The sequence below is a fragment of the Rhinatrema bivittatum genome, chromosome 2 (assembly GCF_901001135.1).
Source record: "Rhinatrema bivittatum chromosome 2, aRhiBiv1.1, whole genome shotgun sequence".
Taxonomy (NCBI): domain Eukaryota; kingdom Metazoa; phylum Chordata; class Amphibia; order Gymnophiona; family Rhinatrematidae; genus Rhinatrema; species Rhinatrema bivittatum.
Window position 1 is genome coordinate 582,250,378 of NC_042616.1, and position 14,599 is coordinate 582,264,976.

At 42.0% G+C, this 14,599-nt stretch overlaps 1 protein-coding gene across 1 annotated transcript in view; it reads left to right on the forward strand.

Annotated features, from left to right (window-relative positions):
* Positions 1 to 14,599, forward strand: part of LAMA1 (laminin subunit alpha 1) — a 395,343-nt gene that overhangs the window by 74,133 nt on the left and 306,611 nt on the right. Inside the window, exon 4 of the mRNA XM_029591028.1 lies at positions 8,590 to 8,832. Coding sequence (XP_029446888.1) covers positions 8,590 to 8,832 — 243 coding nt within the window. The remainder of the gene's footprint in view (positions 1 to 8,589; positions 8,833 to 14,599) is intronic.

Genomic DNA, 14,599 nt, shown 5'->3' on the forward strand with positions numbered 1-14,599 from the left:
CAGTCCAGAGGCGTGGCCGAGTGCCCCGACACAGCGGCCTGTGTAGGGGCCTGCCGCGCCAGTGCGCGTAAGTTACTACTGCCCAGAGGCAGTAGTAACTTTTCGGATAACGGTAGGGGGGGTCTATATAGGGCCGGGGGGGTGGGTTAGGTAGGGGAAGGGAGGGGAAGATGCGGGGGGGTGGAGGGAACGGACAGCGCACGCAGGGCTCGGCGCGCGCAAGTTGCACAAATGTGCACCCCCTTGCGCGCACCAACCCCGGATTCTATAAGATACGCGCGTATCTTATAAAATCCAGCGTACTTTTGTTTGCACCTGATGCACGAACAAAAGTACGAGCGTGTGTACTTTTTTAAGATCTACCTCAGCGTTAGCAGTTCTCATTTTCATTTACTCCTCCCAAAATTTGCCCACTTGAATAAAATTCAGAAATTTGCATGCTCAGGGCCGGATTTTAAAATGTACGCCCGATTTTATAACATGCGAGGCATGGAGCAGCCTTGGAGGGAACTTTCCTTCTGCCCCCCCCCCCACTTCCCCTCCCTTCCCCTACCTAACCCACCCCCTCCTTAACCTTTGTTTTACAAGTTGCACCTGGCTCTGGGCAGGCGTAGGTTGTGCGCGCCGGCCGAGTGCTGGCGTGCGATCCCCTGGCCTAGTTGCCCTACGGAGGCCTCTGACCACACCCCTGCCCTTCCCCTTTTTTCAAGCCTCGGGACATACGTGTCCCGGGGCTTTGCGCGCGTCGCTGGGTAGGGGCAACTCTCCTCTATTCCGTGGCTTCTCATCCACCACCACTTAGAGCTTCTTGCTGATCTCTTTATGAGAACTCATCCTCAATGTAGCAGTTTCTGCATTCTGGTGAAACCTTCCCCAAGGACAAGTCCTCTCTGGCTCTCTTTTCCCAAAGTCCTTTTTCACTCTGCCAACCTCCTAAAGTTCTGGCTTTTGAAACCCAAGATTTCTCCTCTCTCCAAAGAGAGAGGAGAAATCTTGGCGCTTTACCTGGAGAGACTTCTGCTCCTCAGGCTTCCTTCTTGATCCTTTCCCAGTGGAGGGAAAGACCTGCTTGTGTGCCCTCTGTGAGTGGAGACACTCGCCCCTTCAGCCTTTTCCTAAGGCTGACTCTGCTCTCTGGAGTCTACTCTCCATTCTTTCTCCCAGAATCCTCTGATTCTCTCAAAAATGGGCACACTAATTTTACTATATTGCAGCACCTCCCACTGGGGAGTACCAAGACTCACAGACACACCTACCTACACTGGCATTATTGGCAGCCAGCCCTGTGAAGGCCATTGCTGCCATACTAGCAAGGGACAGAATTGGGGTACTCATTAAGCCTGAAGTGTGATTTCCTCTGTTTTTTCACGAAGTATGAATATTACACATGCAGCAGAAGAGTGAATTCCAGTAATGAGTTTTTTTTTTTAAATAGGAGCATAGCTTATAGTAAAAAATGAATGTCTTCTGTCTGAGAAGTAAGAATATAGCAAAATACTGCTTTTAATATGAAATAAAATGGAGCCTGAAGTCAGATTTATATGAAAAGAAGCAATAGAGCTAAGAAACAGCTAATAGATACTTTGAAAGAGATGAAATATAGCTTGGATCACTCACAAAGCAGTGGCGTAGCCAGAATTGATTTTTTTGGGTGGGCACAAAGTTAACAAGGGTGGGCTGTAGGCATGCAGGTCTGAGACCTACTAGTTGTATTCTTATTGATAAATAATGCCATATTCTGCACTCTACAATGGCTTTCTAAGTAATTTGCAACAGCCATTATGCATCATGCATGAAACTTTAAAATAATTTACCTCAATTATTTCAAGCACTTACCAGATTAAAAATTCCTTATTAATCAGTATTTATTTTATATTTATTGCAGTTTATAAATGCACAAGTATATCATGTAAAAGCAAAGAAACCAATCAGATCCAATCATGTAATAAAAAAAATTAATATATTCTTTCATGAACCATTTTTGTAGAAAGCCAGAAATCTTCATAAATACAATAAAATATAATTAATCATCAGAAAAAGTGCAGTGCAGAGTTAGAACAATTCACATTACAACTAACATGAGAAAAAAAATTTGAATGCTGGTGCCACGTCAGCAAAAAATAACCCTCCACTGCTATTTCGTGAAGTAATGGAAACTCCTGCAAAGAAAGACATCTAGAACCTTTCCATATAGTCATAGCACTGACTCTCAGGATTCAAATAACAGCAACCTTATGAAAAAGCAAGTACTACACCAGGACCTAGAACATTAATACATCACCTACTGGAATAACAGAACAAGCTGGACTACTACTACAGAGAAACTACATGCAAGCAGAAATACTGCACTTCAGTCACACACAGGCAAAACAGAGACCAATCTTTACCTAATATAGAAATAATAGACTACAAATTAGAAACAGAAACATGCAGATAAAACCAAAATAGAAAGCCTGAGAAACTAAAGTCTCTGAACCGTGGAATACTGAAGAAAGAGCAAAAGACAAAAATATAAGAAATGCACATTCCTAAAGATGACATATTTAAATTGCTAACATCTCAAAATAATTTTTTTTTAACCTTTGTTGTCTGATCATTGTATTTTTCTAATCAGTTGGTCCTGGTCTCTTTTTCCTATTTTTTCCCTTGTCACTCATTTTGTAATTCCTTTTCAGTGTCTTTCTTCTACTACTGTCATCTTCCCTTCCACATAAACACACACACACACACACACACACACACACACACACACACACTTTCTCTCACAAACTCCCTCACACGCTCTCACTTTCATATGCTCTCCGCCCACACACACACACAAGCTCACATTCTCTGCAGACACACACACAAGCTCTCACTTTTTCACCCCTCCCCAGGCTCACATTCCCATCCACACATACTCACATTCAAGCTCCTGTTCTCACCCACACATACACTCAAGCTCCCGTTCTCACTCACACATACATTCAAGCTCCTGTTCTCACTCACACATACTCACATTCAAGCTCCCATTCTCACCCACACATACACACAAACCAGGCTCCCATTCTCACCCACACATACTCACATTCCAGCTCCCATTCTCACCCACACATACACACATTCAAGCACCCATTCTTACCAACATATTCAAGCTTTCATTCTCACCCACACACAAACCAAACCCAGGCTCCCATTCTCACCACACATAAACATATTCAAGCTTCCATTCTCACCCACCCACACACATTCAAGCCCACGCACACCTTCCACCCCTACCCCCCCCAAAGCAGAAAGATCAGTTGGCCTCTCCTGCTGCCACCGGCTTCCTGCTATCTTCAGGCCATACGGCTAACCGATCTTCCTGCTTGGGGGCGGGAGGAAGTGGAAGCTGTGCGCGGCGCTTATGCTCCCTCCCCCCCACCCCCCAAACAGGAAGGTCGGTGGGCCATACGGCTGCAGGAGAGGCCTAACCTGCCGCCTGCCCACCGCTTCCCTATGTGTGCCGCTCCGTGGCCGTGCAAATGCATAGAATGGCACACCCAGTCGCTCTGGGCCTGGGTCCTCTTTGCCGTCACGAGGATAGGATCCTGCAATGGCTTTGCAGTTCCAGGGCTCCACTTCCAGTTCCAGTTGGGTGGGCCTGGGTCCAAATTGGGTGGGCAACTGCCCACCCAGGCCCACCTGTGGCTACGCCACTGTCACAAAGTGGGTGAAATATAGGTTGTAATAATGTTTCTTACTGTGATAGCTATGTTTCTTACTGTGATAGCTATAATCATTCAAGTCATAATTTTGACACAGGTTAATAGCTGATCTTCAGATAATCTTTTGGTTCAATCCCATTGTTAGTATAGACTTGAGAGCAAACATGTTAGTATCTTGTATTATCAAGAAAGTATTTACACAGTGTTTTTAACACTTGGCACAATGGGCCTAATTCATTGACCACTTTTCTTCCATTCTGTATCTATGGGAAAATTTGTTGAAGAGGCAGACCCAATTAAGTGGAAGTTATTCTTGGAGCACTTGTTTGTACTATGCCTGGTTCAGATTTGCTTTCATTTCAGGAAAACTAAAGGTCAGAAAAACTCTTTGAAATGCAAACAAGGGGTAAGGGATTGGGAAGCTTTAACATGTACCTAAATTTCTAAAGGATAATCTATTGAAGAATGGCAGCCTCAGCATATCTGCATCTGTTTGTTGTTGCTTTCCTAAATTATTCCCCTCAGCTGGCCATGCCAGTTTTCCATAGGTTTATAGCTAGGGAGCTGAGTGTGTTATTTACACTCTGTTGCATTGCAAATAGCTCCAACCCTAAACTTGTAAATTCTTACATACAGATGCTATTACCTTGAGACCATAGTTTTATTGTGCTCTTTGCCCTTTGTAGGTCTAAGTATGCAAATTTGTTTTTTTTTTGGTAACTTGCAAAGTGCAATTAAAAGCACAAATGATTAGCCATTGTGGCACAGCTGTACAAACCAGTTTGTCATGCGGAAAATTACTTTGTGGGGTAGTAGGGAGCTTGAAAGTAGCATAGTTTAGCCAGAGTATGCATCCTTTAGCTAAGCGGCATGGAAGTAGTGGTTTATATACAAATATGTAAAACAGGAGAACAGCTTCTTCTATGAAACTTAGCTGTCAAATAGAGCAGGGATGGGCAAATCTTTTTGTGCTGTGGCCAAATTATAAGTTCACATCCATAGTGGGGGGAAGCAGGGCCGGGACACCCTTGGAGCTCCTTGAGAGAAGACAACACCCGTTGGAACCTTGGAAAATAGAGAGACTGGAACACCAAAAGCAATCATAATAAGTATAAGATGCTCAACCATTGTATTTCCAAATTTACCATAAATACCTGTTTTAGCATATAACACACATCAGCCCAGCATATCCACAGATTCTATTGGCATTTATTGCAGATCACAATGCACCCTCTCCGATTAGTGCTGCTCCCATCTCCAGGTTATAATGACACCAGCAGCCAGTCTGAGGGCTTTGTCACCAATTTGGGAGCTGGACAGATTTTGTTATCTTCAGAGCCAAGATGGGAGGGAAGAATTCAGCAGTAGGAGCAGGCTGAAACTATGGCTGCCCCTTCTGCAAGCATTAGGTAGGGCAGCAGTAGCACAAAGAGGCCGAGGAAATGCAGTGTGCTGGCTGCAGCGCATGGCTCAACCCGCGATTGGACGAGTGTTTTGGACATGCATCCATAACCCCCGATGCAAAATGGGGGTTAGCGCATCCAAAACACGCGTCCAATCGCGTGCTTAGGTAATGCATGTCGATGAGGCTCTTATCTATTCCCCCCCCCCCGTTTAAAAAAATAGATGCGCCCGAGGCACACATTTTCACATTTTTACTCACTAAGATTTATGCCTGCCTGGAGTAGGGGTTAATTTTGGAGGAGCCCAAAAAGTGTACAGAAAAGTAGAAAATATTGCTTTTCTGTACTTCCTCCAACTTAATATTGTGGCTTTAGTTTTCCCACCCCTGATATAAAGGAAAGTTTGCAACTTATTTGACTCATAGTAGCACATAGAAAATTGATTGAATTATTCACTCAAATTTGAAACTTGTGAGCAGTAATGTCATTTCTGATGTGAAGTCATGTTACTGTATATATATTGTTTGAGGAAATAAGGTGACTGCACAATAGCATTATAGAACTTTGTTTTCTGTTAAATCATTTTTTTTGCTGGGCATCTTTTATCAATCTTTACTACCTATCAAGTTGATATGGAGGAGCCCACAAAGCTAAAGTACCATGGATCTTTTTGGTCACCTGAGACTTCATCCTTATTTTGTCTTTTAGCTCCTACAACAACTGGTTCAGTATTTGGTGGTAACAAACCTCCCATGCGAGGTGCGGAACTTGCATAGAAAGATTTAAAAAAATGTTGGCAGAAGGAGACCACAAGGTCTGTCTGGTCATCCCGTTCCTGATGCAATGCCTAAGAGCCTAGCCCATCTCTGGCCTTATCCTCACATCTTCATAGCTGGGGAATCCCCATGTTCTTCATCAGGTACCATCTTTGATTCGAAGATTAGCAGCTGGTCTGCCGGGTTTCTCTGTGCTTAGACTTCCTCTTTCTTCTGTTTCCAGAGCTTCACCACATTTTCTTGTCCCCACCAGAACCTCTGAGCACATGGACCACCGAGCTTAATTTTCCTTTTGACCAGAATCTTTCAATCTTCTTCCTCCTCCAGTCCTAGCATGCATCTGTTCATCTTAAATCGGGTCCTTAGAATTTTCTGTCTCACCACATTTCAACAGGATGGTTTCTAAAAGCCATTTGCCCAGCTCACATGCACATACTTTTATCCAGGCAAGAAGTAAGGGGCAGGGTTAGGTTGGGGGAAGCAGCGGCACAGGTGGTTCTGCATCGTTTTCCATGAAAAAAGAACCCACACAAAAGCAAGTGGAAATCTCTGCAGGTACTTTTTCCCGAGACAGTTCTTAAAGGGAAAGTTTACTCATATTTTCCTTTTTGAAAATTAGTGCAAAGCCCATGGGTAAAGCTATTATTTATTTAGCTCATGCTTTTTCATTGGTAGCTCAAGGCAAGTCACATTTAGGTACAGTAGATGTCTCTACTGTATCTAAGAAGCTTATTTACGACAGGTTTTTCTCCCATTTAGTGTGTATGGGAAAAACGCTTATTAAATCAGGCCCTAAGTTTGTGTCTGAGGCAATGGGGGGTGAAATGATGAGCTCTTCTGCTTCCTTTGAGGAGGATTTAGCAATTCCTATAATGCCAACTTCATCTTTTTCATTTTCTGGACCAAAGTGAGTTTTCCAGTGTCATAAAATTTCTAACATTCCCAGTAGCAGTAATTCAGTGATAGTACGGCCTGTTACACAGTCCTCCGGCTGAGCTGGACTGTTAATATTAACAACAAACAAACAATTGCCACTAGGGATTGTCCCATTTCTGACTTTAGGTAGGGGAAAAAAGGCAGCTTAAACACTCTAGCCCCCTTTCACAAACCAGAGCTACAACTTCTAAGGAGATATTGAGTTCTTGTAATTAAATCAACTGGTAGGTGTTGCTTTTCGGTGATGAACAGATTGTCAGTCTCCCTCATGAGGAGTCTGTGAGATTTAGTCTCTGCAGTGCCGCTAACATTCAGGCCAATGCAATATCCATGCATGATTGAATGCCCGCTTTCCTGAAGTGCACCATCCACCTCTCCTGGACATGCGATGCAGTAAGCTAATGAGCCACTGCATTAAAAAGGAGGTGCATTCTTTTTAGTAAATGGGACTTATAATGAGCAGAAAACACTTTAAATAGTAGAAATATAATTTCTTCCTTTGCTATTATTGTCTTAGCTAGAGTCCTTCAAATGATGAGTTGGAAGATAATGTCAGCATGAACAGTGTACATGCATTGAGTGGGCTTGTTGATTTGGGGATCTTGTTGCTACCTACATTTTAATTACCACAGCCAAGATGACAACTTGCATCTGGCAAAGGATAACTTATTACTTGTTGAACCTGCATTTAAAACTTTAGCTGCATCATCTGTAGTTCTGGCAACCCTGGCCCACAGTAACTCCAGAGCCATTGACAAGTCTTGGCATAAGTGAATATAGTTAATTTGTTCAGCCGACTGTGTAACTAGCAAGGACAGAGCCCAGCAGGCTGGCAAATGGAGGGTGAAAATATTCATCATGGGTTCTGAATGAAAAAGGTAGGGGAAGGGGCATTCTTAGTTACACATTAATGAGAAATCACAAAACAAATTCTGAACTTGTTTCATACGGATCAAAACAGGGCTTTGCTTTATTTATTTATTTTTTTAAGTTAGCTATCATATTTTTCTCCTTCTCAGTATTTGTTTTATTACCCTCTCCAAAATTAAATCTAATTGTCAAGGTGAAGTTACAGTTTCATAGTGATCAAGCAGTATGCGGGTACCCCAACATTTAAAATGGATTGTTGTATTGCTCTGGTGATCATGAGCTTCATTTAGAATTGTTGTCACACCTTCAGATCATGCTAGCATGTCGTTTTGCTCTACAGCAATTTTCCGGTTATTGGCAGACAAGGATTGGACTGTAGTAGCACAAATGTGTTTTCACAAATATAAAGTGTCACTGTATAATGGGGTTAAGCAGACAAACATATTTAGAGAAAGTATGCTAGTTTTCCTTTAGAACCATGGCTGCTAAATAGCAGTTGAAATCCTAGTCCTTAAAGTGAAGATCCTCTGAAATGCTGTAACCTATTTGATTTTATTGGTGGTGAATATGAATTGTGTATTTTCGGTTGAAAGTTGATGTGTGAGGTTTTACATTTGTTTTTTCTGTTTCCTACTTTAAGGCCCATGTTGTTCAAGAGGGTTATCAAATGACAAGGAATAAATAAACAAAATACATTTTCTTCTGTATTTATGTAGGCCCAAATGAGCGACTTAAAAAAAAATTGTTCTAAAAGATCAAAGAACCATTTTACTGCAAAGTTTCCTTCATCCTCCAGTAGAATAATTTATTTAAAGTAGATCCTGAATCTAGTTTTCTGAGGTGTGTGAGCAAGTTTGAAACTCATTTTCCTGGCGTGCCGTGTTGATTGTGCTGCATCTGTTTGCTTTTTTGATTTAGGTCTTCCAAGTTGCCTATGTCATCATCAAAGCTGCTAATTCTCCTCGACCTGGAAATTGGGTATTGGAGCGCTCCCTGGACGGCATCGCGTTCTCACCATGGCAGTACTATGCAATTAGTGACACAGAGTGCTTAACTCGTTACAATATCACGCCAAGGCAGGGGTCTCCCACGTACAAGAGAGATGATGAAGTGATCTGCACCTCCTATTACTCCCGACTTGTCCCTCTGGAGAATGGAGAGGTAGGATCAGAATGCAGATTGTCAGCACTGACATTTAGTACACTGTTGTGGTTTGAAATGTTCAAGGATATCGCTAGGTTTACCAGTTCTTATAGTTCAGAAATAACTAAAAATAAAGGAAAATGTGGATATAATGTATTGAAAATGAGGAATGCATTATTAATCATTTTGTGAAATTTTCTGTGAGATCTGTGACTTTTTTTTAAGTTGGCTTGGCTTTATTGATCTGTGAAATTAAACTGAACTTTACTTCACCCCTAAAATATCGATAAAGCAATTATTCCGGGACTAGCAAGTTTAGAGTGCCGATACACTTCCCAAGCCAGATCAAATAAATAAAATTGTCACTGCACTCATAATTTTTTAAAATAATTATCTATGTATATATTAATGGAAATCCAGACAACCCTCCCCCAAGATATTTCACTGGTACAATCTGATCTTCGAGTTGATCAATTGTATTAGGGACTCTGCTATTTTGATTTTCAGGGATTTTATTGCTATGATCTATGATCTTGATAACCTCCCCCCCCCCCCCCCCCCCCCCCAAATCCTGGGAAATTTCTCAGATAAATTATACATGGACCTTGAGATAGAAATTTTAGATAGTGATCTTTCAGCCAGTTTCTAACAATATGCAAAGCATACAGTGATTTCATTGATAACGGTCAGCAATTTTGGATCATGAATATTAGCAATGCTGATGAGATCATTTCCAAAAGTTGCTTGGCATATAAAAAGATGTCTTAGATATTAATTAGTTGTGTTACCTGCATTAGCAGTTGCATTACACCACTAATTTGCAGAGTAAGATTTGAGAACTGCTTGTGGATGCCCTTCTCAAGCAGTCTCCTCAGTGTGTGGTAACATGCCTTTGATCCTATGCTGCAGTAACTGCAGACCTCAGACTCGGCTGGAGCCTGCTTTTGAAGGAAGCCTGGGGTCTTGAACGCAGACACAGTAAGTGGTACCAGATCATTGACTGTAATCAGAAAAGTGCTGGATCTGAGCACGTGGGGAGTCCTTTTGTTTTAAGCCACTTGAACAGATGGGTAAAGCAGAGAAATCCCTGTGAAGTAAAGAATCCTGATGGGAATATAATTTGCCTGCTGTGGTCAGCTGTGCAGAGCACACATTTCAGGGAACTGTTCTTGCATATGAGTCAGCTTTTTAATGTTTTAATGCATGTGTAAGAACATTGCAAAGTAAGTGCAGTTGGGTTACTACTAAGTGTAATCATGACTCTTAAGATACATTTTCCTACTTTTCTTTGCTATGACATTTTTAACTGTATTAATTAGTGTTTTCAAAATGTAACATAAAATGATTATAGGAATAATTTACATTTTTCTTGGTTTTTTTTTTGACCATGTAACATTTAAATTGACATACCCTTTTGATATGAACTAGTATAGCTGAATAAAAAAAAAGATCAGGGTGACTTTTATTTATATATATATTTTTTAAGGAGACAACTGCAGGAAAGTAATTATGCCTATCTTATTGTGCCAGCTTCTGACAGTATTATCTTGAACTAAATTATTGCATTTTACTAGGCAGTAATAGTATTCGTAATTAAAATAGAACTTAAATTGAGCAGATATCATCCTACCCCGGAATCTTTGGATGTCCTTTAGCATAAGATTAGCAGGTGGTTGATAGGTTTTGCCCAGCATTTTTGTAGCACACGTTATAATGCTAGAAATTGCTGGGTAGACGCTAAAGTATCTACTTGTAAGAATGGTGAATCAATGGCTGCGCGGACATTTTTGGTACAATTGCATTCTTACTGGAAGGTTGAATGCTGAGTTTAGTCTCGCTGCTAGATTTTTTTTCTTTACCACCATGTCATTTTTCTTCTGAGGCTTCTTTTCCCTAAGCAGGGCCCTGACTTTCCTCTTTCTTTCCTTTATTTCTTTCAGCCCTTGCTCCTTGTCTCCCTAACCCCTTCCTTACTGCCCTTCCCTTCTCTATGTCCCTTAGTATATTTCTCTCTTCCTCTCACCACTCCCACCCCCCCACCTTGTGCCCCTTGATTTATTAATTGCTCACATGCACCGCAGCTGGCAGTGCAAGAAAAGGTATTGTGGAAGCTTGGAGCTTCCTCTCTGCTTGAAATGCTGCTGCCACCTTGAGTAGGGGGAAAGGTGAGTGGAGGCATAGAAAAGGGATTTTTTTTCTCTTCGTGGTATTTTTAAGGGGGCAGGCCCTGGAGAGCCTGGGAATTCTCCTGAGTCATGAAACTTGAGTCTATAACCTGGTGAGCTCCCAGGCGTGGATATCACCTTAGGATTTTATAGCAGACACATGTAGATAATTAGAAAGCCACAATTTTTTTTTTTTTTAACAGAGTGCCTTGGATCACTAGAAGGCCAATTGATGATAATTAATCTTTATGGACTCAAACCGTGGCAAGGTTGAAATGCTCAGTGTTTATATAGTACTAACATGCGCCCATCATGTCAGGTCTTGGATGCCGTTGACTATTCTTTAATCTTTGGCTAAATTTGTGAGGGGGCTGTATAAGAATACCATGTTTCCCGGTAAGCTGAATGTAAGCTTGAAAGGAGGAATGAATTAGTTCTTAAACACTTGCCCTTAATTATGATGAAAACTATATATTATAATGAAAATTAATTATCTAAAGAGTGTAGGTAGTGCTGTATTTTAGCTCCTTATACCCCCGAGTTGTGTTTTTTGATCAGTAATTTTTTTGTTTTATTTTTTATATAAAGTCAGTTGAGACATTTATCTTAAGTACGAAGTGGAAAGAAATCTTATGTACCATACGTTTGTTTTGACCGAGAAGTTTTCTTCTACTCATGTGAGCTTCTATCTCAATTGGAACTGGCCTCTGTCGGACTGTGGCACCTTGAGCCTTCATTCATAACCATCCAGGGTTTCTCTCCTATTTTATATTTGCCTCCAGCTCTGTCTACTCATCACATCTTGCCCAGTGGCTCCTTCCAGAATCTGGTTAACATGTATTCCAAGCCTGGCTATTAGGTGTCATAATCGCACAATGACTGGGATAACTCCTCCACCATCAGGGACTTTGTGTGCTGCCTTTGAAGCATCCTTTGTTCCAGCTGGTCCAGGGAATGGAAGCCCTAAACCAGGAAATCAAACCCAGATCCTTTGCATGGCAGCACCCAGCACTGAGCTACCAGTTGGCCCTATTCAAATATTTTCATTGTGAAAAACAGTTATTTGGGTGCTGAACTGTTGTCTTGGGTATGTGGGAAGACTGGATTTGATTCCCGAACCAGGCTTCTGCCTGAGCCAGTTGGGGCTGAGAATACTGCAGATATAGCATTCATAACCACAGGTGGAGGAAGTATCAGCCTTCACTCAGTGGTGACACCTATTGGCCAGAATTAGGGTCCAGATTAGATGCATTCCAGAAGGCGTCTTGATATTGGTAGCTGGCTGAGGATTGTGGTTGGGGATGCCTGGCATGGGTGAGGACTCATGGCACTGTAAGCTAATAGAGGCCAGTTTGAACTGAGCTGGAAGACCAAAGAGGCAGGAGGAAACTGCTGAACCAAAAAAAATGCTGTCTGTTGATTGTGGGTTTGAAGTCAAAAAACAAAGTTTAGGGGTTACATTTAAACAGAGCCCTTTATTAGCAGTAATAAAGACCTTTCTTCAGGGGCACCTGGTTTGGCAAGATTAAAGCTTCAAATACTCTTTAATGTTCTGCACAGCTGGAACTCGGCAACAAGTCTTGGCATTGTTTCGGGGACAGAGCATAATTCAGAGTACTAAACATCGTGCGGACTTGCTGTCAGTTGTTCCTAGTTAATCCTTTTTACGATGCTTCTCTAATTTGCTCCTAGTTATTGGCGAGTCTGCTGGAAATGGCACTCTTCTCCCCTGCCCCCATCCCTACCTCTTCCATCACGCCCAAAAAACTGAACTGTGATCTAAGAAGACTGTGATACTATTACCAGTGTAGACAAATAAATCCTTTGATTTGGATGAAACCGGGGTATAGGCTGTGAAGGTCTGACATGTATAATCAAAACCATAATGTCTTTTTTCGAATTTCATGTTGAATAATTCCCTTCTCTTTTCAGTAATCATCTGCTAACAGGCATTAGTGTTTCTCTCCATGGAGGACTTTTTTTTCTGTTTCCCAACTTTACAGTTTGGTTAGGGTATATGAAGAGTAGTGGATGACAAAACACTTCTTCACATTGGGTTGAGTAGACTATCAACTGTGTTCATAGATGGAAAAATACAATTCTTCCACATGCACTGTTGAACACACAAATGGTGATTCATTCCTCAGACCCATGGTTTTGGCTGCAGCGCACCTCACCAGCATTTTGCATCTGCTCTTTGACATGGCTGGGATGAGTCAGGCATAAGGCAGAAGTAATGTTCTTGAGCCAAGGGAAGGAAAGACGACACCTGCCAGTCACTTAGTGCTATTGAGGGGACAGTATCTAAAGAAACTAACCCTCAGGGCTGGCAGAGATGTGTGACTACTCAGACACCATCTACTCTGGCTAAAAGTAAGGCAGGGTTCCATGACGTGCGTATTTTTAGCAACAATCAGGCCGATGCAATACCATGTGCTGGCTACAGCACATGGCTCAACACGCGATTGCATGTGTGTTTTAGATGCGAGCCCATAATCCCTGATGCAAATTGGGGGTTAGTGCAGCCAAAAAGCACATCCAACCTAGTGCATAGCTAATAGCACTTATCACATGTAAATTCAAGTTGATGAGGCTATTATCTATTTCCCACCAGATGCAAAAAAAAATAAAAATGCAGCGGATGTGCACTTTTTTACCCTCAAAAATGAACACCTGCCCTGGTTGTGGGAAGATAATGCATGTAGATTGTATTTCAGATCTCTGCGCACTATTTCCTATTGAAAAAGCACCTGCAGAAAAAACAGGTGCAAAATGTCCTACCCAACGCAGTTTTTGAAAGGATTTTCCCTTTTGAAAATGTGTAGCAAGTCCGTGTATGCAAAGAAGCCACAGTCTTTGGGCAAAGAAGCATGTTTTATACTAAATTTAATCTAAATTTAAGGTTTGTTTAATGTTTGTTTGCCCTGGTGTCCTAATACTTAGCAGCTGACAGCAATACGTAAGATAGATTCAGCAGAAGATTCTCAATTAAGGCTGCAAGCAGGTCTTATTTTCAGGATATCTACATTGAATATTCATCAGATATTTGTATGCACGTGGTCTGACAAGGCTAATTTGCACAGCTTGAATACCTTCTAAACCAGACCTGTGGCTGACCCTCAAGGACTGGAGTTTTATATAGTAATGAAGCAATGATGGCAGATAGAAATCCAAAAGGTCCAGCATCCAGTCTGCCCAGCAAGCTGCTAATGGTTGTAACTGCCGCTCCATGCAGGTTACCCCCATGCCTTCTGTTAAGTGTAGTAACCACTGCTCCATGCAGATTACTCTCATGCACCCTTTTCTTCATTTCCAGCCTCTAGGGATCCACAGTGTTTATCCTATGCCCATTTGAATTCATTTAAAGGTAGATTTTTGAACCCGTGAGCGGGCATCCATGTGCGTGTGGTTCCTGGCCCGCTCACACGGACGAGCCAATTTTACTACATGCGCGTGCCGATGCGTGCATGTTAAAAAATCTGCTATCCGCGCACACATGCGTGCCTGATTTTATATCGGCGTGCATGCAAATGCTGACGTGCGTGTAAGGGGGGAAACTTTACTGCATGTGCGCAGCGATGCGATAGGCCGTAATCCCAGTTCCCTCCCAGTCCGCTCCA